General features: G+C 41.0%; 1 protein-coding gene across 3 annotated transcripts in view; it reads left to right on the plus strand.

Annotated features, from left to right (window-relative positions):
• NELL1 (neural EGFL like 1) overlaps positions 1-19,175 on the plus strand; it is a 368,190-nt gene that overhangs the window by 284,762 nt on the left and 64,253 nt on the right. For all 3 annotated transcript variants that reach the window (XM_035117428.2, XM_035117446.2, XM_060275202.1), the window contains one exon: positions 6,592-6,687. In XM_035117428.2, the coding sequence (XP_034973319.2) occupies positions 6,592-6,687 (96 nt within the window). The remainder of the gene's footprint in view (positions 1-6,591; positions 6,688-19,175) is intronic.

The following is a 19,175-nucleotide window of genomic DNA, read 5'->3' on the forward strand; positions in this document are numbered from 1 at the left end:
GGACACTAGAAATTGGAAACTAGAGTAGTAGCAGCTAAACACAGGATCCACATATATCCTGCAGGATGGGCAAACCCACACAAGACATATCTCAGATTCTTCTTCTAACACCATATACTATGAAACCTAGCAATAAAATTACAGCCGTTTCTGAATTCCCTCCATCACAAATTACAATGCGCCAACAAGGATGTAGCCACCTTTACAGATCCTATGTTTTCCAGTGATGTTCTCTTTCCTAGGGGCATTCATTCTTCCTAGGTCTTACCTGGTGGAAAGTACATCACCTGCCTCAGGATCATATCCTGAGAATGTCATACCCTTCAAGAGGAGAAGGCATTTCACATTTTGTGAATCTCAGTTTTTAAGATCTAGAGTATTTTCAGCAGAGCAGCCATTCGTGGATATTAAAAATGAATAAATTAAATTAAGTAATAAAATATTTTTTTGAATATTCAGAGTTACAACACTCAGTAACCAAGTATTTGCTACACTCAAATATCATGCAAAGTATGTAATATTTATTACAGCGACTAAAACAAAGCACAGAATAATTTCTTACAGAATTGCACTCAATGGAGAAATTAATGTTCCTTTGTTTTATTTGATAATGTTTACCTGTTCAGATGAAGAACATGGTGCACTGTGGAAATTTAAAGCAATGGGGTTACAGGCACAGCCTTTAACTGCAGCTTCTGTGCAGTCATCTAGATCTCTATAGCGAGTCCTCAGGACATATATTGGTACATTTTGGGGGGAAACAAGGCACATTTCTGCTAATGGTGTGTGGTTCAATGTCTCCACCCTTTAGCACAACCAAATATAATTATGGCCTGCTTGCAGCTCAATGTTCTGCCAAACTGAACAGGTCAGTGGCTTTGAGAAGTGTGTATATATATCTAAAAGCCTTTTTAAAATGAAGCATAGTTCACTGACTGCTACTTGTGCTTTCTTCATTGTGACATCTGGAGAAGGGAGGAGAGAAAAGTCAGTCTGCTTGAAATAATTCCTGTCAGAAGCCTCTGACAGAATATGTTTGTTGGCTCCAAAAGAGCTGAAAGATGAAAATGAAGAGACGTCTGTTTATGGTTTAACTTTACTGCACAAGTAAGGATAGGCAAGTAGTTTTAAAGGGATAAGGGCATGGTGTTACACCAACCATAAGTAAATGTGGCAATATAAGTTGTTGTATCTAATCCCATGACGAATATAGATGTATACAGTCTGGAATCTCATGTGTGAGACAGTTAATTCGATGAACTGTACTTATTTTATTGATCTTTATGGCCTACTGTATCTTATATGATTTTGCGAAGGTTCTGAAGGGGAGCAGAACACAATTCCACCACCTCCTTTGGGCCCGACTGTAAGAGGCCTGGTACTACCCAGACAAGCTCTGCTGGATGACATAGGCTGCAATGGAGGTAACAAGTATACCTTCTTTGTTGCCTTCATTGCCACTAGGTCTCAATGATGAGCGTTCACTAGTGTTCGCTTGCATTTGACCAGATATTTCCTCCATTAGCGCCCAAGCCATCTTTCAGCTTGTTTTCTCACCCTAAGCTCAGGAGTATACCAGGGAGCCAATGCTGGCATTAACTTGGTCAAAAGTTGTTTAGGGTTTCAAAGTTCTCTAAATGACCACCTCATCCCACTTATATTCCATTGTCTGGCCATCCAAACTGGAGCAATATCCTGATCAATTTCAGTCATGATATCTTTATAGTCTGCACCAAAGAGCCAGGAGGCAGAGGAAGTAACAACATTTCACACTCAAATCTTGAAAGATGCTTGAAAGAACGGGGAAGGAAGAAATATGGCTGTAAAATTACATTTTGTTTATCATTGGCTAATCCACATTGAAAATAGTGCTGGTGATTCTGTTCTTCCTGGATAAAATTATGTGGAAATTATTTTGAAGATTATGGTGCTACGGCATTGACATATTCAGATTTCCTGGGGATTCTATTTTACTAATGTTCACATTTAATTTACTCAATAAAGTGATTTATCGCAGATTCAGTAAGCACTATTCTAACAAAGCAGCTCTACCTGTAAACAGGCACAAGGATAAAATGCATTAATGGAGGCATATTAGCAGTACAAGGCTCTATAGGGATTTATCAAGTTTAGTTTAGCCTTCTCAGATTACCAGGAACCTGCTATGAGGGACTGAAAATCCTCTGTGTTGTTCTGAAGTATTATGTTGTTCCCTAAGAAAACTGTGTTATTGAAGGGTTTGAAACACAGCAGAAGTCTTTTGACGCAAACAGCTATGAGACTTATTAAGAAGTGTAAGCAGAAAGATAGGCTATTGCATTAGAGACTTAGAGCTTCAGTTGATTCAAACATGTTTTTTCTCAATTAACTGTGTAGTGAGTGAGCTGATTTCTATTCCCTTTCAGTGCCGGCAGAAGGTGGTTTCTGTGTGGACAAAATAGCTAACCCGAATGAAAACATTACAAAGATTATATAAAGGGTTGTTTTTTTTTAGCCAGAACCACTGGTTTGTAGGATCATATATTTCACATTCAGTTATTGCAGAAGGTTAAAATGCAAGGTCAATACAATGCCATGGCTTCATGAAGTTATCATGCTGGATAATCCCAAAGCACTGTAACCCATTCAATAAAGAAAAACCCAGTATCACATCGATTTTACAGCATCTTATAGCAGTCACACCCTCAAAGATGTCTTTCTTATTTTACAGGATCACAAGGAATTGCATCACACTTAGATAAAAGAACAGCAAAATAGATTTCTACGCACAGGGAACTCTTATTTCCCTAACCCCAGACTCACATCTGCTCTATTTCATGATGTGTTGTATCCAATACTCTTCTTCTGTTAGCGGGTGGCTCTTTGATCCAGTGGAATGATTCCATTCCTTCGTGAATGGAAGGAGGAGGGAGATTGTTTTTTGCAAGTTTGCCCTTTCTCCTGCACAACTATTTCCCCACTCCCTGGAGAAGATTTGGAGGGGCACAGATATGGAGGGAAAGCAGGATCAGATAAAACAACCCCCTCCTCTTCAATTCATATAACCATCTACTTTCTATATAAAAAAGCCTTCTGTCAGGAAATACAGCATTAGATATGACACTATATGTGTGCCATGCGCTTACCACAAACATTAAATGACACCTGACACTTGAGATGTACTGTTATCTTGAAATATATGCCAGAGATAAGTTCATCATGATTTGATAAAAAGACTGACAATTCATTTCTCTTTCCTTCTTTGTAGATAGTAGTTGCTCTCAACAGCTCTTGTGCTGGGAATACTAATTCCTTCCATACACTATTGCATTTTAATGTTAATTCAATATCATTTCTACGTAGTGATATCTCTGAGGCTAATAAAGATTTCGTTGTTTCAACTTGAATTTTGTCAAGTACTAAGCAATTTCATTTTCCCAAGAAAGGAATAATTTGATCGGAATTAGCTGTCCTGTGGGGAGGGAGGAAGTTATTCTGTAATATCATTTAGGGTTCAGTATAACTTTCTCTTCTACTCTTCATTATTCTGGACCATCCTGACCTAAGACAAGTTGCCTTAGCACCTCTGGCAAAATTTCTAAGCAACCTAAGCTTGCTGTGAACTGCTCTTGTGAACAGTTGGTGTTAATGATGCAATTGCTTAGGGAAGCTTTTAATGTTTTATGGATTACTGTATTTTAATATTTTGTTGGAAGCCACCCAGAGTGGCTGGGTAAGCCCAGCCAGATGGGCGGGGTATAAATAATTTATTATTATTATTATTATTATTATTATTATTATTATTATTATTATTATTATTTTCAGTCAGTACTCTATGCATTTAATTTCCTGCAGCAGCAGCAGCAACAACAACAACAACAACAACACTCCTGCCATTATAGAGTTTGTTACTCTTCAAGCCGTCACAATGCATTCTTGCTTGTTCACGAAAAAAAGAAAAAAAGAAATGATCGCCTCCATCCATCTGTCAATCCGCCTCCTCCAAGTGAAAGGAGGAGAGTGGGCAATGCTGAATATTGTAGCAGTTGCCACCTGTTGTGTTCTATTGTGTTCTATTGGGGAAGAAAAAAAAGGCCCACCTTTATATCCACTCAGCTGCCACATACTTTTGTGATTTCATAGGTTGTCCGTAGCCAATGACAACAACTAGGGATGCATCATCATAATCACTGCAGACTTGACAAATGTGATTTGTGTGCTTGCTTATTATTACATAAAAAGCCTGAGGGCACTTTCAGAATCCAGATACAGTCTTCTTAAAGGCATCTCGGGTATGCGTGGCCTTGCTATCCTGACATCCTATAGTATGTCTGAAGCATAAAAAAGATGGCTATCTTAGCTAGATAGGGAGGAAATAACAGAACTGGAAGGACATGACAATAGGTTTGGATGGCATGCTTATCTATGGTATGGAAAGGCAAAAATACATAAAGGGTTTCACAATCATATAATAATGAGATCATTGTTTAAAGTGTGGGGGAAATATGAAGACCTATTAGAACCTAAGAAACCGTGGTGGTTATCACCTATTGAGGCATTGTCACTTAAAACATTGGGGGGAAAGGGAGAATGGCCAATGTATAGAGATTTATTGGTAGAACAAGAAGGAAAACTAAAATTCAAGGAATATGAAGAAATAAAGGAGCATCTTCAAAGTTGGTTACACCATAGACAGCTAAAGGATATCTTTAAAGAGGACAATATGAAAGGTTTTTCATAATCAGTTTCCAAATTCCAAAAGGAAGTGATAGAAGAAAATTCGAAACTTAAAAAAGGCATATAATATCCTTTTGGAGTGGGAAACTAAAGATGAAGAAGTAAAAATGGTAATGATTATATAGCTGGCTGTCATGACAACATCATTTGTTGTTTGTGATATATTTACAATATAGAATTTCATCTCAAATTAAGGTTTCTTATTCAGTTAACTATCATTTTTATTCTTTATTCTGTATAGTGGTCCACAAGGAGACCCATTAGGTGTAGCATTGGAACAGCATGGACCAGTTAAGCAGTCTAATGAAGGAGGAGCTGGTACTCTCATTCGCTCTGTTCACCAATGAGCAGTTACACATAATAATTAAAATCCCAATGGCCAATATTGTGCCCTTCTGGTTGTGTCCTCTTGGTTGTGGTATATCACACAGTAAATCTGAAGCACCTATTCTGTTTCATGTCTCTATATCCCTTGTCAGACCAATAGAAGCTTTTCTTTAGCAACACTCCATCTGTGACTGCATCTTGCAATATGGCTTGGTGGCTCTGCTGTTAACTCTGAGGCAGAAGCTACTCTTTAAATATTAACTGTAGTTTATCTTCTGTAACCCACTGTTTGTCTTGAGAACCACAGTGCATAGGACTTTGATTTATATTCCTTATGAGGATGCAATACTCTGGGTGCCTCAACCAAAATCATATACCAGATCTCCAATGGCATCCATGGGGGAAAGGAGCAGTTTTGCATACAAATCCATAGACTTAACTGTTCTCTTCCTTGTAGTATAATAGGATACATGACTATGGCCCAACTCAAATGTTTCCTGTCGATGTAGTTGCCACTTTCTCATGCCTAAATCCATGTTGATCAAATAACCTTGGAATAATGGAATTGTGGGATTCCTTATCTGGACATTTTGTGATCCACCCATCCCATGTGATTTCACTACTCACATTTTACCAGAGCTTTGTGCTAGCCATGGAGAAGTAACTGGATAACATTTGAATCTGGCATAAAATTATTTCACCAGCTGCACAAACAATGTAAGGAATGTATTCAAAAGCTCATTTATTTTACCTTTCTCTTCCTGTTCCTGTTCACTTCTCCTTCCTACCTTAGTACTCTGTCATGTGTTAACTATAATTTGTTAATTGGTTTAGTGTTCCACAAATATATTATAGAGCTTTTAAAAAATAAAAAAAACCAATCATAATTTTGTTTAGAAGGTCAAAAATATAATGTTCACACACAGTGTTCAACAGTTTTGTAGTGTTCATTGAAAAATCCTCTGCGAGGTTTCCAGTGGGAAGGCTCTTTTCTTCCCCCGTCACCAAACAGTCCCATCCTATGCAAAACTGCAACCGATTTCTGAAAGTCTCCCATGTTTTCAAAGTAGATGTCAAAAAACCTGTATGGCATTAATCTCACAGTTCTCTGGATTGTGGTCCATGAAGACATAATTCCGTTGAACATTTCTGCTAGTGAATTACTACATAGAAGATCAAATATTACACTTGTAGCTAATTCTTAAATCATCGGAATGAAACATGGAATTCCTTTGCTCTTCACCACATCCTCTAAAGGTTACTAAGAGCACCCAAATGCAGATATCCCTTTAGGTTGCTCTGCTTGTCTCCAAAATGATATGTATTATACTATAAATGTGCATGCCAGATCATCATTAAAATTTTATTGTCAATTTGCCTTGAGTTTTCTCCCTGTAGCAGTAATGTTCTGCTGGCTGGCCTGCAGCAGATTGGACTTAGGCTATTTTGCCATAAGAAATTCTGTTTTTCTTAGTTTATTGTTTCACAAGTACATAAAAAGAGAAAAAGTCTGTATATGTAATCAATGGTGGTTGTTTTTTTTTCCAGCATTCTGTGAAGAAGGGTGCAGATATGGTGGGACATGTGTAGCCCCTAATAAGTGTGCCTGCCCTTCTGGATTCACGGGAAATCATTGTGAGAAAGGTAACATTCCAAATTCTTATCAGTGACTTATCCTGGCTTATAAAATGCTGCTTTTCTTTTCCAATCAATATGCAGATTTATTTGTTGATATTTATCTTATTGGTTATTATATAATTGAGTGCTCCTATCAGGACATGGTTTATGTAGCATACTTTGAAAACTTCCCCATGTCTAATAGTAAAATATTCTGCCGGGTTGATACATATACTGTATATATATTGTAGTTCCATGAATGTGGGCAAATATTATAGATGGCCAGAAGCTTCTTATGTCCAATTCTGGCTGACAGAAATTCAATCGGGGGGGTGGGGGTGGAGAGGAATGATCAGCTGATAGATGCATAAATGTTTTCATGTGCTGATGAGAGGAAAAATGCAGGGACATGGATGTGCAAACTCTTGTGCATGCTTGTCAGAGAGCAAGCTTGGATAATTGTGCAAAATGTAGAGAATTGTTTTCAAAGGTTGCAAGGGACAATAGTGAAACTGCTTTTGAGATTCTCTACAGCAGAAGGGCTTGTCCAGATGCTAGAGAGGAGGGGAGAAACACCTAGTCATCATCCTCATCAGTTTTATTTGTCTGTTGTTTTTCCATAAATGTATTGCAGTTCGCAATAGCAGAATAGCAATAAGCCATTGAATTATACCAGGGATAACAGATTACTACAAATACAACCTGCCAAAGCATTTCAATACTATGAACAAAAAATTTCATAAGTAATAGTAAAGGTAAAGGTAAAGGGACCCCTGACCATTAGGTCCAGTCGTGACCGACTCTGGGGTTGCGCGCTCATCTCGCATTATTGGCCGAGGGAGCCGGCGTATAGCTTCCAGGTCATGTGGCCAGCATGACAAAGCCGCTTCTGGCAAACCAGAGCAGCACATGGAAACGCCGTTTACCTTCCCGCTGTAGCGGTTCCTATTTATCTACTTGCATTTTGACGTGCTTTCGAACTGCTAGGTTGGCAGGAGCTGGGACCAAGCAACGGGAGCTCACCCCGTCACAGGGATTCGAACCGCCGACCTTCTGGTCAGCAAGCCCTAGGCTCTGTGGTTTAACCACAGCGCCACCTGGGTCTTGTAATAGTAAAGGTAAAGGTAAAGGTAAAGGGACCCCTGACCATTAGGTCCAGTCGTGACCGACTCTGGGGTTGCGACCATTAGGTCCAGTCGTGAACGACTCTGGGGTTAATAATGACCCATTAAATAGATGCAGTATAAGCTATCAGTAATCGCAAGGTCCTCAAACTTAAATAATAAGCATGCAGTTGAGCACCAGTCCAGTGCCTCATAGCAGTGACTGGTTGATAGATTTTTTTATTAAAATGCTTAATACCTTAATAAAACCACTTCCGCGCCTGCACCAGAGGGGGAGTTGTGGGCATCATGACCCGATCACGCACGCAGGAGCTGTTCATATATCTAAGCTCCATATATATATATATATATATATATATATATATATATATATATATATATCCTTATCTTGACAAGTACAAATTAGGCACTAGCAAAGTCTGTTGAAATCATGAGACAGTTGTATTCAATAAACCATTTGTCTCATAAACTAGGAAACATCAAATATTAATTATGCTATTTTCTGATGCAGTAATAGTAAAAGAAGTTGAGTTTATCTAGACTGATTCTTATTCTAGCCACTTCATTTTTTGATACCACTTAAATGTAATAAACTTCCTTACCACAAGGAAGTGAGCATCAAAGAGATTTTTGAGATTTTTTTTTTATATTGATGCAAAATCTCTCCAGACCTTGATCTTCGCCTGAACAGAGAGCTCACTTAAGCACAGCAGTCATTTCTTCTTTTGAAATGGACTATCTAATTTAGTACAGTAACCTGTGCCTTCAAATATCATGAGTTCTTTACTATTTAAGAAGTGCAACATCTTGAATAGTCTTAAATAGTGAATTATTTTCCCTTTCAGCATGAAATATGTATTAAATACATCTTGTAGGGGCTTTCATGTGAAAGAGTGAAATTTCCTTTCTTATTTGATCGTTCTGAAGAGCTCTGCCAACCTGGTCTTTGTGCACTTTGGGAATGATACTCATCCATCTTTTGAATGAGACGTAAAATGGAGGCCCTGAACACTTGTGGTCATTAAAGATCCAATAGAACTTAGATCCAATTCCAGCTTTGGTAATTACTTTGTGTGCCTTCTCTCACAATTTCAGTATTCACTTTTCCTCTGCTGCTGGCACAGAATGATAGAAACAATTCCACCCCAGAGGTAGCTGCATTTCAGTCACTGGTGAATGATGGGTTCTTATTCTGAATCCACTTACAGCGCTATAATGGGAAGGTAGTTGCAATGAACTCTGAAGCATTGTCACACCAATCTTAAATACATTTACTTGAAACAACATACCATTGATTTCAGTGGAAATAATTTGTTACTATTTAATATGATTATGATAGAAATTTTAGTACGGCATGTAACATTATAGAACTATAATAATGTTTTCTGATATATACCAATATTGTTTGTGGTCTCTAATCCAGGATTACAATAAATGGATTGTGATCTTTATGCAAGAGAAGTGCTTTTGCTAGCTTGAGGCAGACATCTGTGCCACATTCCACACTGTTCCAGAGGGTCCCCCAAACCTCAAGAGATGCTTTAGGGGGCACGGGGGGGCTGCATTGCATAGGGAGGTTAGCAAAAAATCAGGTGCCCTGCCTTGCAAAACCACCTTATGTTACCATCTATAAGCAGTTTTTTTAAAAAATTTAATAACACCACACACACTACCTACACTATTTTTATTGCTTTCCAGTAAACAATAACATAAAACACTAACAAGCAAAATACACAAATGATCATTGCACCTTATTGGCCCAAATATAAGCTGCACCCGCAAATAAGCCACACCTTTAAAATTCAGGGGGGCGGGGCGGGGAGAGAGAATACCGGAACATAAGCCGCTCCCTTAAAATTCCACAGGTACCCAAACCCGTTCCGTTTTACCATATGTCTGTTTCAGCAGTGATATCATAAAAGCCAATCTTTCTAAGGTCGCAAATTTAAGCCGCACTTTAACTTTTCATGGTCAAAATTTTGGGGACACTGAGGTCCAGCGCTGAGGGCCTTCTGGCGGTTCCCTCGCTACGAGAAGCCAAGTTACAGGGAACCAGGCAGAGGGCCTTCTCGGTAGTGGCACCCACCCTGTGGAACACCCTCACACCAGAGGTCAAAGAGAACAACAATTACCAGACCTTTAGAAGACATCTTAAGGCAGCCCTGTTTAGGGAAGCTTTTAATGTTTGATGGATTTCTGTATTTTTATGTTTTGTTGGAAGCCGCCCAGACTAGCTGGGGGAACCCAGCCAGATGGGTGGGGTATAAATAATAAATTATTATGATTATTATATAATTTGTATAAGATTGTGCTGTCTCTTTTTCTCTTCCACCTTCATAGTAATAAATCTGACTTGCAGGGACCTTTTAGCTTAGAAAACAAGGAAACAGAAATCCTTGCACCACTATCTGCAGCTCCATGGGAAGCCTTCCTTGCTGGTAAACTTCTTGGAATGCCTGTGGGAGCTGCTCATAATGAAGTCCTTCCACACGTATCCCAGGAAGCATTCCAACCAGTGTGTGTGCATGCAGAGGCGTAGCAAGCCCAGGTGGTACCCGATGCATCACCCCCACCCACCCACCCACACTGATTTGCCAGGGCGCTGGCAAAGCTGCGTCCTCTTGGGAGCCACAGCTCCCATCCATCCCTCTCGCTGCCTCCCTGGCTCGCTGTAAAGCGGCAAAGTGGGAGCCACTTACGGCGAGCCAGGGTGAGAGGGAGGGGGGGGCGACTCACCATAAGTGGCTCCTGGTTTGCCGCTTTACAGCAAACCAGGGAGAGAGGTGGAACCATGGCTCCCATTTGCCCTTCCCTGGTTCGCTTTAGGAGCCGTTTACAGCGAGTCGGAGGGAGGGAGGCTAGGAGGGGCGGGATCCTTTGCTCGCAGCTGTAGCCATGAACAGAGGATCCTCTACAGTGGCACAATGGCTGCTCATGCCGCCGTGGCGGGGCACCACCTTGTCACCCCCGGAGACGTGCCACTGGGAGCGCACCGCCCCCTCCGCCCCCGTTGCGATGCCACTGTGTGCATGTGGGGGGGGGGTGTATAGTGGTGTTAAATGCTTTGTTTCTTTAAAAGCCAAGAATAGTAATCTTGTTTAGGGAAGCTTTTAATGTTTGACAGATTACTGTATTTTAATATTTTGTTGGAAGCCACCCAGAGTAGCTGGGGAAAGTCAGCCAGATGGGTGGGGGTATAAATAATAAATTATTATTATTATTATTATTATTATTATTATTATTATTATTATTATTCAGTCACCTTATAATGTTAATTATTAAGGAAAGTGGAGCCTAGAAATGTAACCAAAATGTTGTGGGGATTAAGAATTTGGGGAAATTGTTCACAATTTTGTACAACACAAGTTTGCATTGTTTCTAAATAGCATGTGGAAGTAAAATGTGATGTTAAATTATTTCAGGATTGTGGGTTTGAGCCCCACGTTGGGCCGCAAGAGGTTCCTGCATTGCAGGGGGTTGATCTAGATGACCCTCCTGGTCTCTTCCAACTGTACAGTTCTGTTATTCTATATTGACAAAAACTGTTCACACAAATGTCATTTTCCTTTCTTGCAGTGTCAAAAGCTCAGTATGTAGCAACCCAGTGATTACTCTAATTATGTTTCTTCTGCTATCACCTTTTGTCATAGACAGCTTAATATGGTCCGGAGAAGATAATACATTACAGGCAATTTTTCCTTTTTAATTTTTGTCTCCTTTGTTCTACAGCCTTGTGTTTTAAGCTAAAATCATGACTGTGTGATAGCCTTATCAGTGTCCGAATCTCTAGCATTATTTATTGCCTAGCTGGCTCTAGTCAATCATGCACTTGTGCTCAGACATAGTCTTACAACTATATCAGAATGATAAGTGGCGATGTCTTATATGACGGATACATCGCTTTCTGACTTTAATTAAGTATCAAGGTTACTTCGCTTGTATTCTGGAAGTATCCTATTACAAATGGCTACAAGTGTGCTTTGTATCTTCTTATTGTACTGTAACGGACAAGGGGATGGGGTAGACTGGGAATGTAAATGGAAAAATAAAACATATATAAATTGAAACTAAAAGTGGGTCCCATGTTGCAGGTACCGTTGAGAATGTGTTACGGATCTGAGAATGTTGAATAAAACTGATCTAATGTATCTTTCTGTCGTATCAAAAGCTAATGGTTAAGCAGTGCCTATATGGTAGAGGCAATAAACTTAAAAGTAACCTGTCTTAGAAGCTGATAATTAGAAAAGTGCACATTTTGTGCCAATGAAATCTCTACTACTAGAAAAATACAGTGAATGAATGAATGATTTATTTATTTGTAATTTTGAAACTGAGTTCCATGATAAATATATGTGACTATTTTGTTTATGTTTTTTGTGAACAGGATTGAGGGTTGAACGATGCTATGCCACAAATAATATAACACATGCTGACAGCTGCCACCATATTAGTCTTGTGCTTTCCTTTTGGTTTATCTCCTTCTTAGGGTCTTAAGTAGAAATCATAGCTGCCAAGTTATCCCTTTTTTTAAGGGAAATTCCCTTATGCTGAATAGGCTTCCTCGTGAGAAAAGGGAAAACTTGGCAGCTATGGTAGAAATCCTAAATGTGTGAATGTTACTTCTTCTTTGCTTGTGTGTTTTATAATTTGTTTCAGAGTCCCTTTATAATTTTCTTTGGATTGTTTTATGAGTCATATAATCATAGAGTTGGAAGAGACCACAAGGGCCATCCAGTCCAGCCTCCTGCCAAGCAGGAAACACCATCAAAGCATTCCTGACAGATGGCTGTCAAGCCTCCGCTTAAAGACTTCCAAAGAAGCAGACTCCACCACACTCCTTGGCAGCAAATTCCACTGCCGAACAGCTCTTACTGTCAGGAAGTTCTTCCTAATGTTTAGGTGGAATCTTCTTTCTTGTAGCTTGAATCCATTGCTCCATGTCTGCTTCTCTGGAGCAGCAGAAAACAACCTTTCACCCTCTTCTATATGACATCCTTTTATGTATTTGAACATGGCTATCATATCACCCCTTAACCTTCTCTTCTCCAGGCTAAACATACCCAGCTCCCTAAGCCGTTCCTCATAGGGCATTGTTTCCAGGCCTTTGACCATTTTGGTTGCCCTCCTCTGGACATGTTCCAGCTTGTCAGTATCCTTCTTGAGCTGTGGTACCCAGAACTGGACACAGTATTCCAGGTGAGGTCTGACCAGAGTGGAATACAGTGATACTATTACTTCTCTTGATCTAGATGCTGTACTCCTATTGACGCAGCCCAGAATTGCATTGGCTTTTTTAGCTGCTGCATCACACTGTTGACTCATGTCAAGTTTGTGGTCTACTAAGACTCCTAGATCCTTTTCACATGCACTGCTTTCAAGCCAGGTGTCACCCATCCTGTATTTGTGCCTTTCATATATATTTTTTTGCCCAAGTGTAGTACTTTACATTTCTCCCTGTTAAAATTCATCTTGTTTGCTTTGGCCCAGTTGTCTAATCTGTTCAGGTCATTTTGAAGTGTGATCCTGTCCTCTGGGGTATTAGCCACCCCTCCCAATTTGGTGTCATCTGCAAACTTGCTCAGGATGCCCTCAAGCCCATCATCCAAGTCATTGATAAAGATGTTGAATAAGACTGGGTCCAAGACAGAACCCTGTGGCACCCCACTAGTCACTTCTCTCCAGGATGAAGAGGAGCCATTGATGAGCACCCTTTGGGTTCAGTCAGTTAGCCAGTTACAAATCCACTGAATGGTAGCATTGTCTAGCTTGTATTTTACCAGCTTCTTTACAAGAATATAATGGGGCACCTTGTCAAAGGCCTTGCTGAAATCAAGATAGGTTATATCCACAACATTCCCTTCATCTACCAGGCTTGTAATTCTGTCAAAAAATGAGATCAGATTAGTCTGACATTACCTATTTTTCAGAAACCCATGCTGACTTTTAGTGATCACAGCATTGCTTTCTAGGTGCTCACAGACCGTTTGCTTAATGATCTGCTCTAGAATCTTTCCTGGTATTGATGTCAGGCTGACTGGGCAGTAATTGTTTGGGTCCTCTCTTTCCCCCCCTTTTAAAATAGGGACAACATTTGCCCTCCTTGCTGTCCTTAGTGTCAGTTTTGTAAATAGGTTGACAAAAAAAAGACGTTGATTTTTAAGTTTGGAAGTCTAAATAGGTGACCAAACTGCATGGTTAGGATAGTTTACAATGCCCAGACAGTTCAGTGCACAACTCATTTCTTGAGTTTCTACTTGGATATAACACTACTATATATTTACAATTTGATGCTTCATAAAATCCATTGAGTGTTAGTTTACATTTCGAGGAGTATGTTATGCAACTTTCTCCTGATACTGTACCAAATGTTGCTAACATGCATGATGCTATGCATGCTTACTCAGAAGTTAGTCTCGCTGTGTTCAGTGAGGCTTACTAACTAGTAAGTGTGTAAAGTAAGCCCATGATTTACGCACATTTAACTTGTGCACATTCAGCTTTATGCATTCAGCAAAAAATAAAATAAAAAGAAGCGGGCAGGCATCCAGAAAAAAGGACCATTGAACCAATTTGTTTCGGCTATACATGATTTTGGCTTTAGGCGCAATCCCCAGAATGTAATCCCCGCGTACGTTGTGGGCTTCCAGTATACAGTTGACACTCATTGGAATGTGAGGTATCCATTCTTTTGATATTGCATAGATATTTTGCTGTTCTGACATACTGGGTAACAACTGCATTTCTCCAGTAAGAAAATAAAGCTCAGAGTTCATCTCTTCAAAGGCTGTTTTGATCTCCAGCTGAAAACAAGATTATTGTCTGTTTTCCAGCCTCCCTGAGGTCAGCCACTGAGATATCTCAATCTGTCTTCAGAGCATGTTATGGAGAACTGATGAAAGAAAAGGGACAGTTTGTGCCACTAAAGCAAAAGAAAAACCATTTTTCCTTCCTCATATTTCCCTCTGTAGGTATTCAGCATTATATATAAGGGGTGCTTTTTTTATTCATAACTGCCCTTCTTTATATAGGCTATGATCCAAGGATGAGTTGTACAAAGGAAAATATTTAACACAGTTTGGATTCCAAATAAAATATTCAGTGATATATTTTTTGTCTTTCAAGGGAAAATTGTGCCCCAGGTCCAAAGCCCATTTCAATGATGTTAAAGAATGTGTCATCCAAGGATGATACATTTCTGGGAGTCCTCACACAAGCTACACTGTGCACAAAGATGTAACAACTGTTCCCTATGCGAACTGCAATTCGCACTCCAAAAGGCAACAAAATAAAGATCTATGATACAGTGGAATATTTTGAAGAAAAAAGAGGTTTACTAAAAAATGAGTTCGTATCATCTATAGCAGGCATCCCCAAACTGCGGCCCTCCAGATGTTTTGGCCTACAACTCCCATGATCCCTAGCTAACAGGACCAGTGGTCAGGGATGATGGGAATTGTAGTCCAAACATCTGGAGGGCCGAAGTTTGGGGATGCCTGATCTATAGCTTTGTTCTTAACTAAATGAAGTTACCCAGCACACCTGCCGTACTTACTGTGAACACAGTTTTAGCTAGACTGCAGTTCAAACTATTAGCACAACTTTCATGTGAACAGCATATTTTTTCAGGACTTACTGGCTTCTAGCTTGATGTGTGATTTAAGTTGTTAGTTTTGATCTGTAACACATGAGCCCTCTTCAAGTAATAACGCTCCTCTGCAAGATGCACCAAGGGGCCTTGGTGTGTGTGCAAATAGCTCCTCAGTGCCTGTGCAACTGTCTAGTAATGTGCATACAACTGTGTGCACAAATGATCCATTGCTACAGATAGTGGCATTGTTCATGTGGATGTTGTGGGAAGGGCTCCTCAGCATATCGCTGTTCCCTTCTTGAGTGTTAATGCATGAAGAGGAGACTGAGGCAACAGTGGACAGCATGGTGGGGTGGTGGCAGAAGTAAAAAGTTAAAGCTGCTTTTAGCATGATGAACACTTATGTAGTCTCAGACATGTCAGAGTATGAAAGAAGTGGAGATGAAAAGGCTGGAAAACAAATACCTGAATGGGATTAATCTTTATAGAAAACCTAGCTTCGTGTTTATGCACACAGATCTAACTGTCTATAATTACAAAACATTTTTTTGTCACTGGAGGCCCAGGTGGCCCCAGTAGCTTGGAGCATCTTCCATTAGCTTTGGCTTGCATGTCAACTGTAGCTGTTTCTGAACTAAAGTAGCTTACCCCTGTAGTTCAGGCATTGGTAGCTTCAAGACTGGATTACTGTAATGCACTGTCTTGGGTCTTCCCTTGTGCTTATTCTGGAAACCACGGTTAGTGCAAAATGCTGCAGCACAGTGCAGCGTGATTCCTGACAGGAGACACTGTTAGTTTATTACACTTTGGCTCAAATATCTGCACCGTTTGCCAGTAAGTTACTGGGCCAAATTCAAGATGTTACTACTAGTATATAAAGCCTTAAACAGCTTGGGACCAGTTTACTTGAAGTCTTGCCTTACACCATATGTGCCCACTGGACTACTTTGATCTACAAAGTGCCATGTAATGTTCATTTTACAAGAAATCTTATCTTTTAGTGTGGCGCCTCCTGTGCTCTTGAACTCCCTGCATTAATATTAGGCAAGCAACTTCACTGTACTGTTCTCAACACCTGTTAAAATAGTGTTTTAGAGAAGCCTAGCCAGAGAGGTAATTTGATTGCATATGTTTTTAAAACTGTTGCTTTTATCTGTGGATAAATGTATTAATATATACTGTTTTGAAAGTCTATTTCTATTGCTATTTTTAATGAATAGTTTGTGATATTTCATGTAAAATGCTTAGATATATTTTAATTAAGTGATATATAATTCTTGATAAATAAAATTATTAATATTTATTCAACTTACTATCCAATCAACTTGCAAAACATAAAAAGATAGATAGATATCTGTGTCTGTTGGTCTTTATATTTGTTACACATCTTTGTTACCTATCTTTATCTATTGCCTTTTAAACTGTGGGGTGGGGTATTGTTTTTGTTTTTAATTATGGTATGTATTTTTGTGTTTTTATATTGTAATGCACACAAAATCCACCCCATAACAGCCACAGGAAGCTTTGGCAGCATACTACCGTGTTTCCCCTTTTTTAAGGCATAGTCATAATATAAGCCATGGCAGGGTTTTTATGCATTCGTGAAATGTAAGACATACCCCGAAAATAAGACGTACCTTGTTGCTTCCCTTTGGAGCCTCAGAGAGGCTTGAGACCAGATGGGAGGGGGCCGAGGCAGAGCGGTAGCGGGGCGACTGGCGGCGGCGGGAGCCGCACTGCCGGAACGTTGTGGGCAGCATGGCCCGAAGCAGAGCGGCGGCGGGAGGCAGAGTGGCAGCGGAAGCCCTGCTGCCAGAACATTGTGGGCCGCATGGCCGAGGCAGAACGGCAGCGGGGCGACTGACGGTGGCGGGAGCTGCGCCGCCGGAACATTGTGGGACACATGGCCTGAGGCAGAGCGGCAGCGGGGCGACTACGGTGGCGGGAGCTGTGCCGCCGGAACGTTATGGGCCGCATGGCCCGAAGCAGAGCGGCGGCGGGAGGCAGAGTGGCGGCAGAAGCCCTGCTGCTTGAACATTGTGGGCCGCATGGCCCGAGGCAGAGCGGCAGCGGGGCGACTGATGGCGGCGGGAGCTGCGCCGCCGGAACATTGTGGGCGGTATGGCCTGAGGCAGAGCGGCGGCCGGAGGCCCGCTAGCCCTTCCACACGATTCTGGAGGCTTTCCTGCAGCTGTTTCTCTGGGCCGTCAGGCTGCAATTTCACCGAGCCCCTCCAAGCCACGGCGGCGGCGGCGGCATTGGCAGTTCTTTAGGAACTCGCAGATCTGGATCTCGCAGTTCTTTAGGAACTCGCGGAACCAGATCGGGCAAAACCTGGCGCGCAGCGCAGGCGCAGGACAAGGGGCGTGATCCAGCCTCGGCAGCCCTAGCGACGGCGAGGGGGGAGTTACGAGCCTGCCGCTGGATGAAGCAGCCCCACCCCACCCCCTGCATAGTCTCCGGAGCCAGATCCCTCGGCAGGATCACTTCCCGCGCCCACTGCTTAAGAGGAGCTGCCGGTGGAGCGCAGGGAGCCTGGAGGGGTGGCGAGGAGGGCAACCTGTCCGTCTGCCCGCATCCCTCTCGTAACTGCTGTATGGTAACTTGGCAAAGAGGTTTCCCACCTCATCGTCCCTGCAGGCAGGCAGCCACTTTAGAGGGGAGAAGGGCAAGGGGGAGGGAGTTCATTAATGTTTGGAGAGTCAGCTCAGGAAGGGGACAAAGGGAAGGCTTTAAAAGCATCGCGAACGGGGAGATATTCATTTTTTCCCCAGCAAGGTGTCCCAATGCAACGGCTTGAGTATCTCCTCTTTTACGTTGCAATCTGCGTCAGTTTTTGCAACCGATAGGGCTCCAGCACCGGCGCCCAGAGCAGATCTATCCATAGACAGTTCTTGCTTCACAAAACCCGTAGCACCGTTTTAAAAAAAAAAAGACACCCCCTGAAAATAAGACACCGTGTGTTTTTTTGAGGAAAAAAAGTTATAAGACGGTGTCTTAAAAAAGGGGAAACACGGTAACAGCAAAACAACATCAACTTAGGCCATCAGATGGAGAGCTACAATTAAAAGGGCCCTCTCCCTCCTCAACACCCTTTGACCTGTAAAGAGCCTTATAGGTGAACGCTAGCACTCTGAATTTGGCTTAGAGAAGCATGGAGGCAGTCATTGCAGCTGTATTGGTGTTATATAATCTGTCAGCTGTCAAGCATCAGGCAACCATTTTTTGCCCTAAAAAGACCTAGTTTGCTACTGTACTGCTTGATCCTTATATAATAGTCGTGCGACCATTGTGGGAGCTAAATAACTGCTGAAAAATAAATTATAGCCCCATACAGTTTCACGATGTCATGTTTTCTATTCTGCATTAGTTAACAGCACCTTATATTTAGCTAAAACCTCAAGCCACTATGTAGAACAAAGCCAGACAGATCACCTTTATATCCTCCTTTTGTTTGTGCTTGACCTTAAATTGAAGTATATGTAATTAAAGCCATTTGTAACTGCTATAATATTCAAAGAACCACTAAATATACCCTTTAAGCAAAATGGTAGTCAAAAAGCCTTTTCTTTGAGTAGTTGGGGGTAGGATTTGACCTTAATTCATGCAAATGCTCAGTTCTTTCTCGTAAATACTTTTCTAGTAAAATGCATCACAGTTGAAAGGCAATGATTATCTTCCTTTGTGTTGGGGGGGAAAAACCCTCAATAATGTATTCATATTTATGGGGTATATGAGTTATTAGTCTTTCATAATCTTGAAGGAATCATGACTGCCTTTCATAGCTGATTTGACACAGTTTA

This window comes from Zootoca vivipara, chromosome 1 (assembly GCF_963506605.1).
Source record: "Zootoca vivipara chromosome 1, rZooViv1.1, whole genome shotgun sequence".
Taxonomy (NCBI): domain Eukaryota; kingdom Metazoa; phylum Chordata; class Lepidosauria; order Squamata; family Lacertidae; genus Zootoca; species Zootoca vivipara.